The sequence below is a fragment of the Aquarana catesbeiana genome, linkage group LG11 (genome assembly GCF_042186555.1).
Source record: "Aquarana catesbeiana isolate 2022-GZ linkage group LG11, ASM4218655v1, whole genome shotgun sequence".
NCBI classification, from domain to species: domain Eukaryota; kingdom Metazoa; phylum Chordata; class Amphibia; order Anura; family Ranidae; genus Aquarana; species Aquarana catesbeiana.
Window position 1 is genome coordinate 153,097,664 of NC_133334.1, and position 12,612 is coordinate 153,110,275.

General features: G+C 43.5%; 1 protein-coding gene across 2 annotated transcripts in view; it reads left to right on the plus strand.

Annotated features, from left to right (window-relative positions):
* The window catches only part of FTO (FTO alpha-ketoglutarate dependent dioxygenase), an 802,194-nt gene that overhangs the window by 282,342 nt on the left and 507,240 nt on the right, over positions 1-12,612 (plus strand). Inside the window, exon 8 of one of the 2 annotated variants that reach the window (XM_073605013.1) lies at positions 10,725-10,849. The exons of the other annotated variant lie outside the window; for it this stretch is intronic. Coding sequence (XP_073461114.1) covers positions 10,725-10,778 — 54 coding nt within the window. The 3' untranslated portion in view covers positions 10,779-10,849. Of the gene's footprint in view, positions 1-10,724; positions 10,850-12,612 lie in introns of those variants that run through there. 2 annotated transcript variants of the gene reach the window in all.

A 12,612-nucleotide genomic window follows, 5' to 3' on the forward strand; every position in this document is an offset into this window, starting at 1 on the left:
TGCTGGCTCAGGTTCACTTTTATCATATAAAGGAAAAAATTATGGCTGCTGCCAAAAAACACATCTGTACTTCCCACTCCCTACACAGGAGTCAAACTGTATGCTTACCTATCTAAAACGACAGTTGTCAGCAGGAAAAAGCTAGTCTCCATCACTAAAGTCCTCCGTAACAACAACATAGGATACCAATGGGGATTTCCCACAAAACTCATAATCAAAAGACAAGGAAGCTCTTACACAATCAGAAGCCTAGAAGCTGGCCTAGACCTGCACAAGGAATGGAATATCCTGCCTGCCAATGACCATCCCTCTACATCCCACCAGCCTAACCACATGGAAACAGAATGGAACTGATTCTTGTCCTGCTGCCTGCACAGCAGCCCTGACATCCTTTCTATTTCAGAATTCTCAGTAGCTGGAGTATTTTGGCCTAACTGTTTGAAAGTTAATGTTTAAAAAATAGGATTTTTTAAAACAGCTTACCTGTAAAATTATTTTCTTGGGGTTACATCACGGGACACAGAGTTCTATTAATTACTTCATGGGTTAGATAGCCACCTTCAGGTGTTGGACACTGGAAACCCTAATTGTAAGGAGAGTTCCTCCCCTATATAACCCCTCCCATATGGAGAGTACCTCAGTTTTGTAGCAAAGCAATAAGTATCCGGATGCATATATATTCATAAATCCCGAAGAGGGGCGGGGAGCTCTGTGTCCCGTGACGTAATCCCAAGAAAAGGGTTTTACAGGTAAGCTGTTCTAAAAAATCCTATTTTCTTGTTCATGCACCACGGGACACAGAGCTCTGTTCATTACATCATGGGACGTCCCAGAGCAATACCCAAATTGAGGGGAGGGAGACACAGATCATAAAAAAGACCGCCATTGGACGTGCGGACCTACACTGCTGCCTGCAGTACACTGCGCCCGAAGGCGGTATCCTCATGCCCTCTTACATCCACCTGATAAAATCTAGTGAATGTATGGATCGAAGACCAAGTTGCAGCCTTGCAGATCTGAGCCATGGAGGCCTGGTTATGCACTGCCCATGTAACACTTACTGCTCTAGTCGAGTGTGCCTTAACATGAAAAGGAGGAATTTTTCGTTTCCAAATCATAGGCCTGAAAAATAACTTGTCAAATCAACCTAGCTATAGTGGACTATGCTGCCTGGCGCTTTCTGGGACCCTCTGGCAGTATGAACAGAAAGTCAGTCTTCCGCATCTGGGCAGTCGCATCCAGATACATTTTGACTGCTCTAACAACATCTAGAGAGTGTAACAACATTTCCTCCGCAGACTGTGGATCTGGAACAAAGGATGGTAGGACCACATCTTGGTTTAGGTGGAATCCTGATACTACCTTAAGTAAGAAAGCCGGGTGAGGATGCAACACCACCCTTGTCTTTGTGAATAATTAAGTATGGCTCTTTACATAAAAGAGCCGCTAAATCCGATACCCTCTTGGCAGAGGATATGGCAACAAGAAAAAACAACTTCTTGATCAAAAGACACAAAGAAGCATGACATAATGGTTCAAACGGCTGTTTTTGCAAAACAGAAAGAACCAAATTCAGATCCCATGGGCACATGGGCGGCCTGACTGGTGGATTTAGATGCAGTTCCCCCCTGAATAAAGGCCCAGACTAAGGAATGAGAGGCAAGTGGTTTTTGAAAAAATACTAATAAGGCCGAGATCTGACCCTTGATAGTGTTCAAGGCCAGCTTCATCTCTACTCCTAACTGAAGAAAGGCAAGAATTCTATCAATAGCATACCTTCTAGGATGCCATCCTTTGGACTCACACCAGGAGACATATGCCTTCCAGATTCTATAATAAATGAGCCTGGAGGCCGGCTTCCTGGCATTAACCAGAGTGGTTAGGACTGGACCCGAGAGCCCACTTTTTTTAGGACGTGGGTCTCAACAGCCAAACCGTCAAATTTAGACTTTGTAAGAAAGGATGGAATATTGGTCCTTGCAAGAGCAGGTCTGGTCGCAGTGGAAGCACCCATGACCTTCCGACTGCCATCCTCATGATCTCTGCATACCAGGACCTCCTGGGCCATGCCGGAGCTACTAGGATTACTGGTTTCCCTTCTGACCTGACCTTGCGAAATAACCGAGCAAGAAGTGGAACTGGAGTTCAGAGAAAACTGATCCCACGGAACTATCAAGACATCTGAACCTTGTTCTTGATACAAAGACGTCCAGTTTGTTGAACCTGGAGGCTAGTAGGTCTACATCCAGAGTACACCATCTCTGGCATATTGCTTGAAATATGGCGGGGTGTAATGACCATTCTCCTGAGTCCAGCTGCTGGCAGCTTAAAAAGTCTGCTTTCCAATTTTCCACCCCTGGAATGAAGACTGCTGATAGACATGGAACATGTTTCTCTGCCCAAGTGAGAACATGATTCACCTCCCTCTGGGCACTCAGACTCCTGGTGCCCCCTTGGTGATTGATATAGCCGCTGCTGTGGCATTGTCGGACTGAACTCTGACTGGACAGCCTTGTAGCCTGCCTGTCCAGGTCTTCAGGGCTAAATGGATTGCCCGGAGTTCCAGAATGTTGATGTGTATTGACCCTTCGGTTCTGGACCATTTGCCTTGGATCAAAGCCTCTTCCAGAACTGCTCCCCAGCTTGAGAGGCTGGCATCTGTAGTTATGACTTTCTAAAAAATTGGAACAAAGGACTTTCCCTTCTGTAGATTCTTGTCTAGTAACCACCAATTGAGGCTCTGGCGCCCTGATGGTAACAGGTGCATTGGAAGATCCAAGGCTTGAACTCTTTTGTTCCAGGCAGACAGAATGTTCTGCAAAGGCCTTGAGTGGAACTGGGCGTAAGGAACAGCCTCAAATGAGGCTACCATCTTCCCCAATAATCTCATACAGAGACGAATGGAAGGATATTTCCTGGCCTTGGCTAGTCGGACCAAATCCTTTAAGGCTTTGGCTTTTGCCTTGGGCAAGAACACCCTGTTTTGGACTGTCTATGACCGTGCCAAATATTCCAGCCTTCTTAGGGGCTGTAATAGTGATTTTTCCAGGTTGAGGACCCAGCCTAGATACTCCAAGTATCTTACTGTGCTGAGCACATTGTGGACTGTTTTACCAGTAGTAGATCATCTAGATAAGCTGTTACTGCTATGCCCCAATCTCTTACTCGAGGTGCGATAGCTAGACCGAAAGGGAGGGCCACAAATTGGAAGTGGCGCTGCTCTACCGCAAACCTTAAGAACTTCTGGTGGGCGAGAAAAATTGGCACATGTAGATATGCATCTTTGATATCTATTGATGCCAGGAATTCTCCCCCCTGAAGGGTGGAGATCACCGAGCTGATAGACTCCATGCGGAACGAGCGAATGTTTAGCAACTGATTTAGGTCCTTTAGATCCAGAATGGATCTCACATCTCCGTTTGGTTTCGGGACTTTAAAGAGGTTTGAATAAAACCCTGAGCCTTGCTCCTCTGGAACCACCTCCTATGATTACCCCTTGAGACAACAGGCGATCCAAAGCCAGAAACAAGGGTCTCCTTTTTTCTGGGTGCTTGGGAACCCGCGACAAAAGGAGACGGGATGGTGGAAATTCCCGAAATTCTAGCTTGTACCCGAGAAATACCGTGGAGGAAACATCCGAAAAACCCCGAAGCCCTCCCCCCACTCGGCCGAGCGGGGGCACCCCTTCACAAGCAGGCTTTGGGATTCTGCTTAGCAGACCTTTGACCCCAAGGCTTCTTTTGCCCATGGGCTTGGGCTTGGACCTTTCCTCTTGTACTGGACTGGGAAGGCCGTCGCCACTGCTCAGAGGCCGAGGTACTCGGGGCTGAGGAAGGAGAACATTTAAAAGAAGGACGTTTATCTTTTTTTTTTTTAACCATCAAAAAGGTGGTCTTGCCACCAGAAATCTTCTGCATATATTTATCCAGATCATCCCCAAACAAGCGTTCCCCGTGAAACGGGAACCCAGCTAAATATCTTTTGCATGAGGCTTCAGCTGCCCAATGTTTAAGCCAAAGGGACTTACGCATGTGTAACAGCAGGAGTATAAGGTGGAATGCTTGTTGGACAGAATTCATAATCACATCTATTGCAAAACATAAGGCCCTCGGAAGGGCTGCATAGTCTTGAACTTGTTCAAGAGGAAGAAAATTAACTACCTACATCACCTGCTCCTTCAAGTATTGGCACATACCAACTGCTGCAACCGCAGGTTGGACCACAGCGCCAGCCACGGCAAAAGAGGATTTAAGTAATGATTCCAGCTTTTTGTCAGTTGGATCTTTAAACACCTGAACATTGTCCACAGAACAGGTTAGTCTTTTGTTCACACAAGAAATAGCCGCATCTATTGCTGGCACACTCCATTTCTTGGTGAATTTTTCCTCCTATAGGGTAGAGCAGGGAACATTTCCTAGGAGGAGAAAAAAATTTATCTGGGTGAGCCCAACCATCATACAATAGTTTTTCCATTAATGGATGGATGGGAAAGGAAAAACCAGCCTGTGGAGACTTACGAGATCCCAGGGACGAAACGGGACACAGCTGGTTCAGTACAGGGCAAATTGTATGTGGTACACACGACCTCTGTATAGTATTGTACCTGTAGCCTGAGAGCCTGCAAAGTAGAAGAGAGCTTCTCCTCATCCCCTGATTCATCCGACTGCTTATGATTCTTGTCCCCCGACAATGTTGTATCATCATCAGACTGCTGATCATCTGATATTGAACCCAGAGCAGAGGAAGGAGACCTACCCCGTTTTCTGCTATCTGCTAAGGATGCTGTGATAAATGCAGTAAACCTTTGTTCTAAACCACCCAATGCTGCCTCCATAGCATCTTCAATGACATATGCAGGGGCTGCAATATTGGGAGAGGCAGCAATGCCTGTCAGCGGCAATGGCTCACCCTGCATGGCTGCCTCCAGTCTCTCAGGGGGGATGTTACCCTGCAGGCATGTCTAGAGTCCCCCGACCCTGACGGTGACTTCTTGGTAGGTGTCTAGGTGTGCCTGAATCCGAACCACATGAGATGCTTATGTGCCCCAGCTCTGTGTCCTGCCGCTTACAGACCCCTGGCGACCTGGGCTCTTTAAAACAAGCGCCTCACGCCTGCGCAGTGATTCGCTGCGCATGCCGCACGTGGACAGCATTTGCAACCACGCCCCCCCTCCTTCCCTGCCATTTTCGTCATAAAAGCGCGCCCCATGCACGCGTGCGTAGGGCCAATTTGGCGGCCGGGGGTGAGGGGGGGAAAGAGAGAAGACCGGAGGCTACTTGGGGACCTCAAGACTGTGTGGGATCCCCTTATCAACTGAGTGGCAGAGCCTGCAGCGGAGGAGGTGAGCGGCTTCACTGAGCTTTATTTCCTGGAAGCATGTAAGTAACCCCAGGTATACCTCTTACTCCCTCTAGTGGCGGAAAACAGGTAAGACATGCAACAACTCAAAGAAGCTAATCCTTAAGGTATTTACCTTGTATTGCTTCACTTACCTTATCCCCGCCGCAGGATACTGCTGGGAACAGACCCAACCTTCACTCATCACGGCGGGTAGTGTTGTGCCAACCTTCAGGGACCTGGGTTCCTACTTACAGGAGCCTCTTACCTGGACCTGTAGAAGACTCTGCCAGAAAAACTTTGCGCATTTAATATATATTCTCAAAAGTACTGGATCCCAGAGCCCAGTCCTCAGAGAGAGACATTACAGGCAAACCTCGTTTCTTCTTTTACGAGGCACGGGTACCATCCATCTTAGGCGATATAAATTGGCCCAAGGTATGGATCCGGTTCTGTAGCTCCTAGAACCCCGCAGGGAACTTCAAACAGAGCTTTCTTCTAAGCACATCTTGCATTGTGACCAAACACCTTAGACACTGGCGAGGTATATAGGGGAGGAACTCTCCTTACAATTAGGGTTGCCAGTGTCCATCACCTGAAGGTGGCTATCTAACACATGATGTAATGAATAGAGCTCTGTGTCCCGTGATGTATGAACAAGAAAGATGATCTACCATACCAACATGTTGTTGCTATGGTTGACTCTTTCCCCCATCTGGATAGCAGCAATCTTTGCTACACATTGCCCTTGCATTCTGCACAAGTTCTTTTTACTTCCCTCCCTTTGCTGTTCTCCCTTTTGCTTTTGTTCCTCTTCTGACCAGTCAGACCAGTCATTGATACTCCATTGATACTCCAATACCTTGCAAGCTTTATCCGGAATTCTTTCCTTCTCCACATAACCACTTGTGACCTTAGTGAACTCTATGTGACGATGACCCTTTTACCTCGACTGTATATTGACGCTCTCATGCCCCAATCAATGATCTATAAGACCCTTACGGAATTCCTATTACACTTTGAAAAAATTCCACACCGTCTGAGACCTCTTGAGACCTTATGGCAATTAAGTTTCTCTCATTCATTGTACGAGGCCTCAACTCACCCTTTAAACAGTCGTCACTCTCAAGAGAAGCTCCCTCTCTTAAGCCAGACGTTCTCCTTATCCAAGAAACCCACTTTGCAGCCTCCAAGATCCCACCATTCTCCTTGAAACATTTCCCACATCTATTTTCAGCCTCTAATGCCCAAAAGAAAAAGAGACTTGGTGACCTTTAAGCTACACTCAGACATTTCATACCCCCTAGGCTGTTTTTGCATACTTACTTGCGACATCAACCAAACTCGATATACTATTGTAAATGTTTATGCCCCAAACTCTAAACAGCTTAGGTTCTGTTATGCCATGTACACACGACCGGTTTTGCCGTCGGAATAAACTCTGAAGGTTTCTCCGACGGAACTCAGACGGAATTCCATTCAAGCGGTCTTGCCTACACACGGTCAAACCAAAGTCTGACCGTCCAGAACGCGGTGACGTACAACACTTACGACGGGACTAGAAAAAGGAAGTTCAGTAGCCAATATCTTTCGTCTCGTACTTGCTTTACAGCATGCGTCGTTTTTGGTCCGTCGGAACAGCATACAGACGATCGGTTTTCCCGATAGAAATTGGTTCCGTCGGAAATATTTAGAACATGTTCCATTTCTAGGTCCGTCATGATTTTCGAAAACAGAAGTCCAATAAGGCCTACACACGATCGGAATAGACGATGAAAAGCTTCCGCCTGACTTTTTCTGTCGGACATTCTGCTCGTGTGTACGCGGCTTAAGAAACTACTTATTAGAGGGGAATTTAACGTGATTGGAAATGCTTACCTGGATTCAACTAGGCAAGAGACCTGTGCACCACACCATCAACCATCTTTTGCACTCATATGACCTCTATGATATCTGGAGATGTCAGCATGGGACAGAAAAAGACTTCTCGTACTATTCTCCCACCTCTCCTTTTCTAGAATTGACTTTTTCCTCACGCACAAATGGACTCTCCAGTTGATAACCACATCACAGATTGGCACAATAATATGGTCTGACCTTGCACCTGTAAGTGTTATTATTGGCAACAACCCCGGGTCTACCATTCCCTGCCTCTGGAGGCTGGACGTTAGCCAACCCCAATCATAGCCAAACAATTGAAAAGCCCACTTGCCTAACACCACTCCTGATACCTCTATACCAATATTGTGGGCAACCTACAAAGCTTATATGAGGCATTTTATAAAACTAAAGCTTCTGTTAAAAGCCAGAGGTTGCGTCAAATTGAAGAGGTCATAGCCTCAAATAGGCTTAAAGAGGAGCAAAACTAACACCACCCCTCCCCTGACTTATCCTTCTCTCTGCTTGCTGACAGAAACAAGCTTTGCTCCCTTCTATCCCAGCAATATGACTTCTACTTGAAAAAATCTAAAGCAACATATTACTTGTTACTCGTTACTCGCTCCCTCTTAGCAAAATCTGTCAAACAACAACGTTTGAAAACCAAATTTGCTTCAGTCAACCATCCTTTATCTAAAACCCCAGTGGTCAATCTTTTAGATATTGGGAATGCATTTAGCAAATTCTATCAATCACTCTACAACCTTAAAGACAATGCGACCACCCCCCAACCAAATCAATAAATCTCCCCACAATAACTAGATCCCAAACTCAAACCTTATCTGAACCCTTTACTCCATCAGAAATTGAATTAGCCATAAAAACTCTTCCCTTAAATAAATATCTCCCTGGGGGAGACAGATACACTAATGAATATTACAAACAATTGATTCTTTCCCCACACCTCGCTGACCTCTTCAATCATGCTGCGTCCTCTGGCTCATTACCTAAAGAAATGCCACAATCTGTTATAATCACCATACCTAAACCTGGTAAAGATACCCAACTGGTACAAAACCATAGGTCTATATCGCTTATAAATACAGATGTGAAACTATATGCCAAAGTGATAGCCCGAAGATTTCTCCTCTTCTACCCTCCCTGATATACCCTGACCAGTGAGCCCTGATCAATAAAGCTCTTCTGGTGTAAGTATAATGTTCTGTAGTCAGGAGGGAATATCTCTGTGACATTGTGTTGAATGGGATAGCCTTCCCGTTGTGTAAAAGATTGGTTATCCATTTAATCCCTTTTTGTTCCCACTGAGCTAATGCGATGTCTGGGATATGTAATTTAATAGACAAAAGTGGGGTGGGGATGTCTGTCAGATCTCCTGTTGGAGTATCAGAATAGCAGAATGCTTTCCATGTGTTCACCATTAGTTGTACAATAGGGTGTGTGAAGTTGATGAAAGTGTTTTTTTAGAAAGAACTTGCTAAGAGTGTGGAACTTAGGGAATTAGCGTGTACTAAGTTGTTTTCTGTTAAAGCCCAATGTTTCAGCTCAGATGAGTGGAACCAAAATTGTGTTTGTTCCAGATTGCATGCACTAAAATAATTGTGTAATATGGGTAGTCCCATTCTTCCCACTTTTTTGTGCTTCATTAAAATAGATTGGGAGCATCTTCATTTCTTGTCTGCCCACATAAACTTGCTAAGTTGTCTTTGCATTGTTTTAAAGAATGAAGCTGGAATTGATATTGGAAGTGCTCTGAAGTAGTATACGATTTTTGGTAAGATAAGAATTTTATAGGCCGCTAGCCTTCCTACCCATGAGAGATAGAAGGGTTTTAGTCTATGTAGTTCGCCTTGTATAGATGTAATGAGAGGGAGAAAATACATGTTATATAAATTTGAGCTTAGTGTAGTCAGAAGTGTACCCCCCAGGTAGTGTATGGGCTTTACCAGGTTGCTTTTTGAACCTCCACCCGCTCCCTCTCTTAAAATGTATGACTTTACATATGGTGTTTCTTCTAGTCATCACAATAGCCAGTAGAGTAGAGGATATTCACATATCATCAGTCAAAGAGCCCTATCTAATAATTCTCCCAGATAGGGTTATCTTTAACCAAAGCTGATGTTTTCCCAGAACTCAAGAAATTGTGATGCCTTCCTTTTGTGACAATCCTAGAGAACCTAGGGAAAAAAAACTTCCTTTATGAGGACATACAAAAGATCTCTAATGAGATATTTAGATATCACCGGAGACTTCAAAAGATGGAGCCACCTTCTGATTTTGTGTAGTTTTTATAAGAAGGGCATACAGTCTGTGAAGATTATACCAGCCATGTGGATAAGGAAGGCTGTATCTTTTGTATAAAAATAAGACAGAGTTCAGGTGCCACCTTCACTAAAAGCAAATACTACAAGCGCTTGGCAATATCATGGGCAGGAAATCTAGGAGCCTCAGTGAAACAAATCTGCAAAGCCAGGTTAGTTAGATTAAACACTCTAGTGTGGAGGTCCTTTCACAACAAGTCCTTACATTTGACAGAAACATTCTACAAGCAGTGGTCCCACTGTGAGGTTGGCTTTTGTTGTTTACATTTGCTTTCACGTTGCTGTCCTGAAAGATGATTATGGAAATCCCCAGTTAGTCTTACTGGTAAAACCGCAAGCTTACTTCCTAACCTTTATCTTTTCCCCCCTGCATACACTTTTGGAGCTATTATAGTTTACTCTCAACTGAGGATTCAGTCGGTGAGCTGGTTTTCACTATGATGTTTGTATTTCCCTTAGGTGTAGGAACTGGTCATCTCTTATCTTGCTGGCCTGGAACATTCATAGAAAATATAGTTAAAGGTATTACTAACAGGATTTTTTGTTACATTGAAATGAGCTATCCAGGTTTTTCTGGACCAACCTTTCTCAAACAGGGTTTTGTTAAAACCTAGGGTTCCTCCTGAAGTTGCTAGGGTTTCCACGAACAGTTGCAAATTTATCTTCCACCTTCACTGACCACTAATGCAAAGGGGCAGTTCTCCACTGACCACCGCTGCAAGGATTTACTTCTATGCTGACCACTGATGTTAGGGAGCACTGCAGTGTCTGTGTTGTTTTAGGTTATTCATTTATTTTTACGGTTATTACAAAAAATATATATTCGGGGTATACAGCAGGTGGGTTTTAAAATATTTTCTGCCCTGGCTGCCAAATACACAAGGTATGCTAAATTCCTAATTCCCTAATTGTTTTATGTAAGACATTCTACAGCTAACTGATCATGTACTGTGAGCTGTAAAATTTATAGTTTTTAGCAGACCTGAAAATTAATTCAAGGTTTCCTCCAGGGTAAAAAGGTTAAAAAAAATGTATTTGATTGGACGAAGTACAGGTTTGCATAAGGAAAAAAAAATGTTTAGCAAATGTGTATCTGCTGCTATCAAAATATAATTAAATTCAGAGTCATTAATGTTTTTTTTTTTTTTTTTTTTTTTTTTTTTTTCCAAGAGTCTTTTCATCAACAGCAATGTAAAACATAGGAAAGAAAGTTGTTTTTTCTGAACAGTCCTTTACATCCAGCAGGAGACCAAGCACTATATAGCTAGATGAGAACAGATTAGAAGACAAGAGACTTCACATAAAGTGAAACAGATGTTTCTTTCTCAAAGAGGAACCTATTTGCATAAATGTAATAATGCATGAATTCAGCCTAAATGTACAAGGAAAAAAATTGTGTGTTTTCTGATCCTGGGTGTTGATTCATTCATTAAGGCACACATTTTTGATTAAACTCTCTCTCAGATGCAGCAGTGACAGACAATATCCTATTTATTTATTTTTTTCTCCTGCTTCGTAGCATTTTTAATTTAGGAAGCCAAAAACATAGGTCTTTGAAATGGCATATTGTACTACATTAGGAAAGTTGGAAATTTAATCTTGTATACATCAGGTAAGTTTTAGGTCAGCTCACACAACACAATTATTTTGATTATGAGTGAGTACGTGAGCATTGATCTACTGGTTTATTTTTTATTTTTTTCTACAAAAAAGTTTTTATTGAAGAAGAATAAAATTGCATGTACAAAACATTGAACAAGTCCTTGAAAGGAGCATCCATGACATTGCTATACATTGGCAAGACAGAGAGTATTGTTGCAATACGGGTCATGGAAAATGGAGTTGCAGGGTACGATAAACATAAGTAAATCAGGAAGAATATAATCACTATATGAAGAAACTACATTTATACATCCTAAGGTGAGACATCCTAATTGAAACAAGTACTGTTATAATTGGTTGTCGTCCATGTGGACCAGTATGAACAGGTCCCTTCATGATATAGAGAAGAGTATTGTACTTGTATGTAAGGTAGGGTAAGGTTCATGTGTCTCTAGTGGTGGAGTAAAGCATACAGTGGGGACGGAAAGTATTCAGACCCCCTTACATTTTTCACTCTTTGTTATATTGCAGCCATTTGCTAAAATCATTTAAGTTCATTTTTTTCCTCATTAATGTACACACAGCACCCCATATTCACAGAAAAACACAGAGTTGTTGACATTTTTGCAGATTTATTAAAAAAGAAAAACTGAAATATCACATGGTCCTAAGTATTCAGACGCTTTGCTGTGACACTCATATATTTAACTCAGGTGCTGTCCATTTCTTCTGATCATCCTTGAGATGGTTCTACACCTTCATTTGAGTCCAGCTGTGTTTGATTATACTGATTGGACTTGATTAGGAAAGCCACACACCTGTCTATATAAGACCTTACAGCTCACAGTGCATGTCAGAGCAAATGAGAATCATGAGGTCAAAGGAACTGTCCATTTAAGGACCTCCATTATCCTTAAATGGAAGACGTTTGGGACGACCAGAACCCTTCCTAGAGCTGGCCGTCCGGCCAAACTGAGCTATCGGGGGAGAAGAGCCTTGGTGAGAGAGGTAAAGAAGAACCCAAAGATAACTGTGGCTGAGCTCCAGAGATGCAGTCGGGAGATAGGAGAGAGTTGTAGAAAGTCAACCATCACTGCAGCTCTCCACCAGTTGGGGCTTTATGGCAGAGTGGCCCGACGGAAGCCTCTCCTCAGTGCAAGACACATGAAAGCCCGCATGGAATTTGCTAAAAAACACCTGAAGGACTCCAAGATGGTGAGAAATAAGATTATTTGGTCTGATGAGACCAAGATAGAACTTTTTGGCCTTAATTCTAAGCGGTATGTGTGGAGAAAATCAGGCACTGCTCATCACCTGTCCAATACAGTCCCAACAGTGAAGCATGGTGGTGGCAGCATCATGCTGCGGGGGTGTTTTTCAGATTCAGGAACAGGATGACTGGTTGCAATCGAGGGAAAGATGAATGCGGCCAAGTACAGGGATATCCTGGACGAAA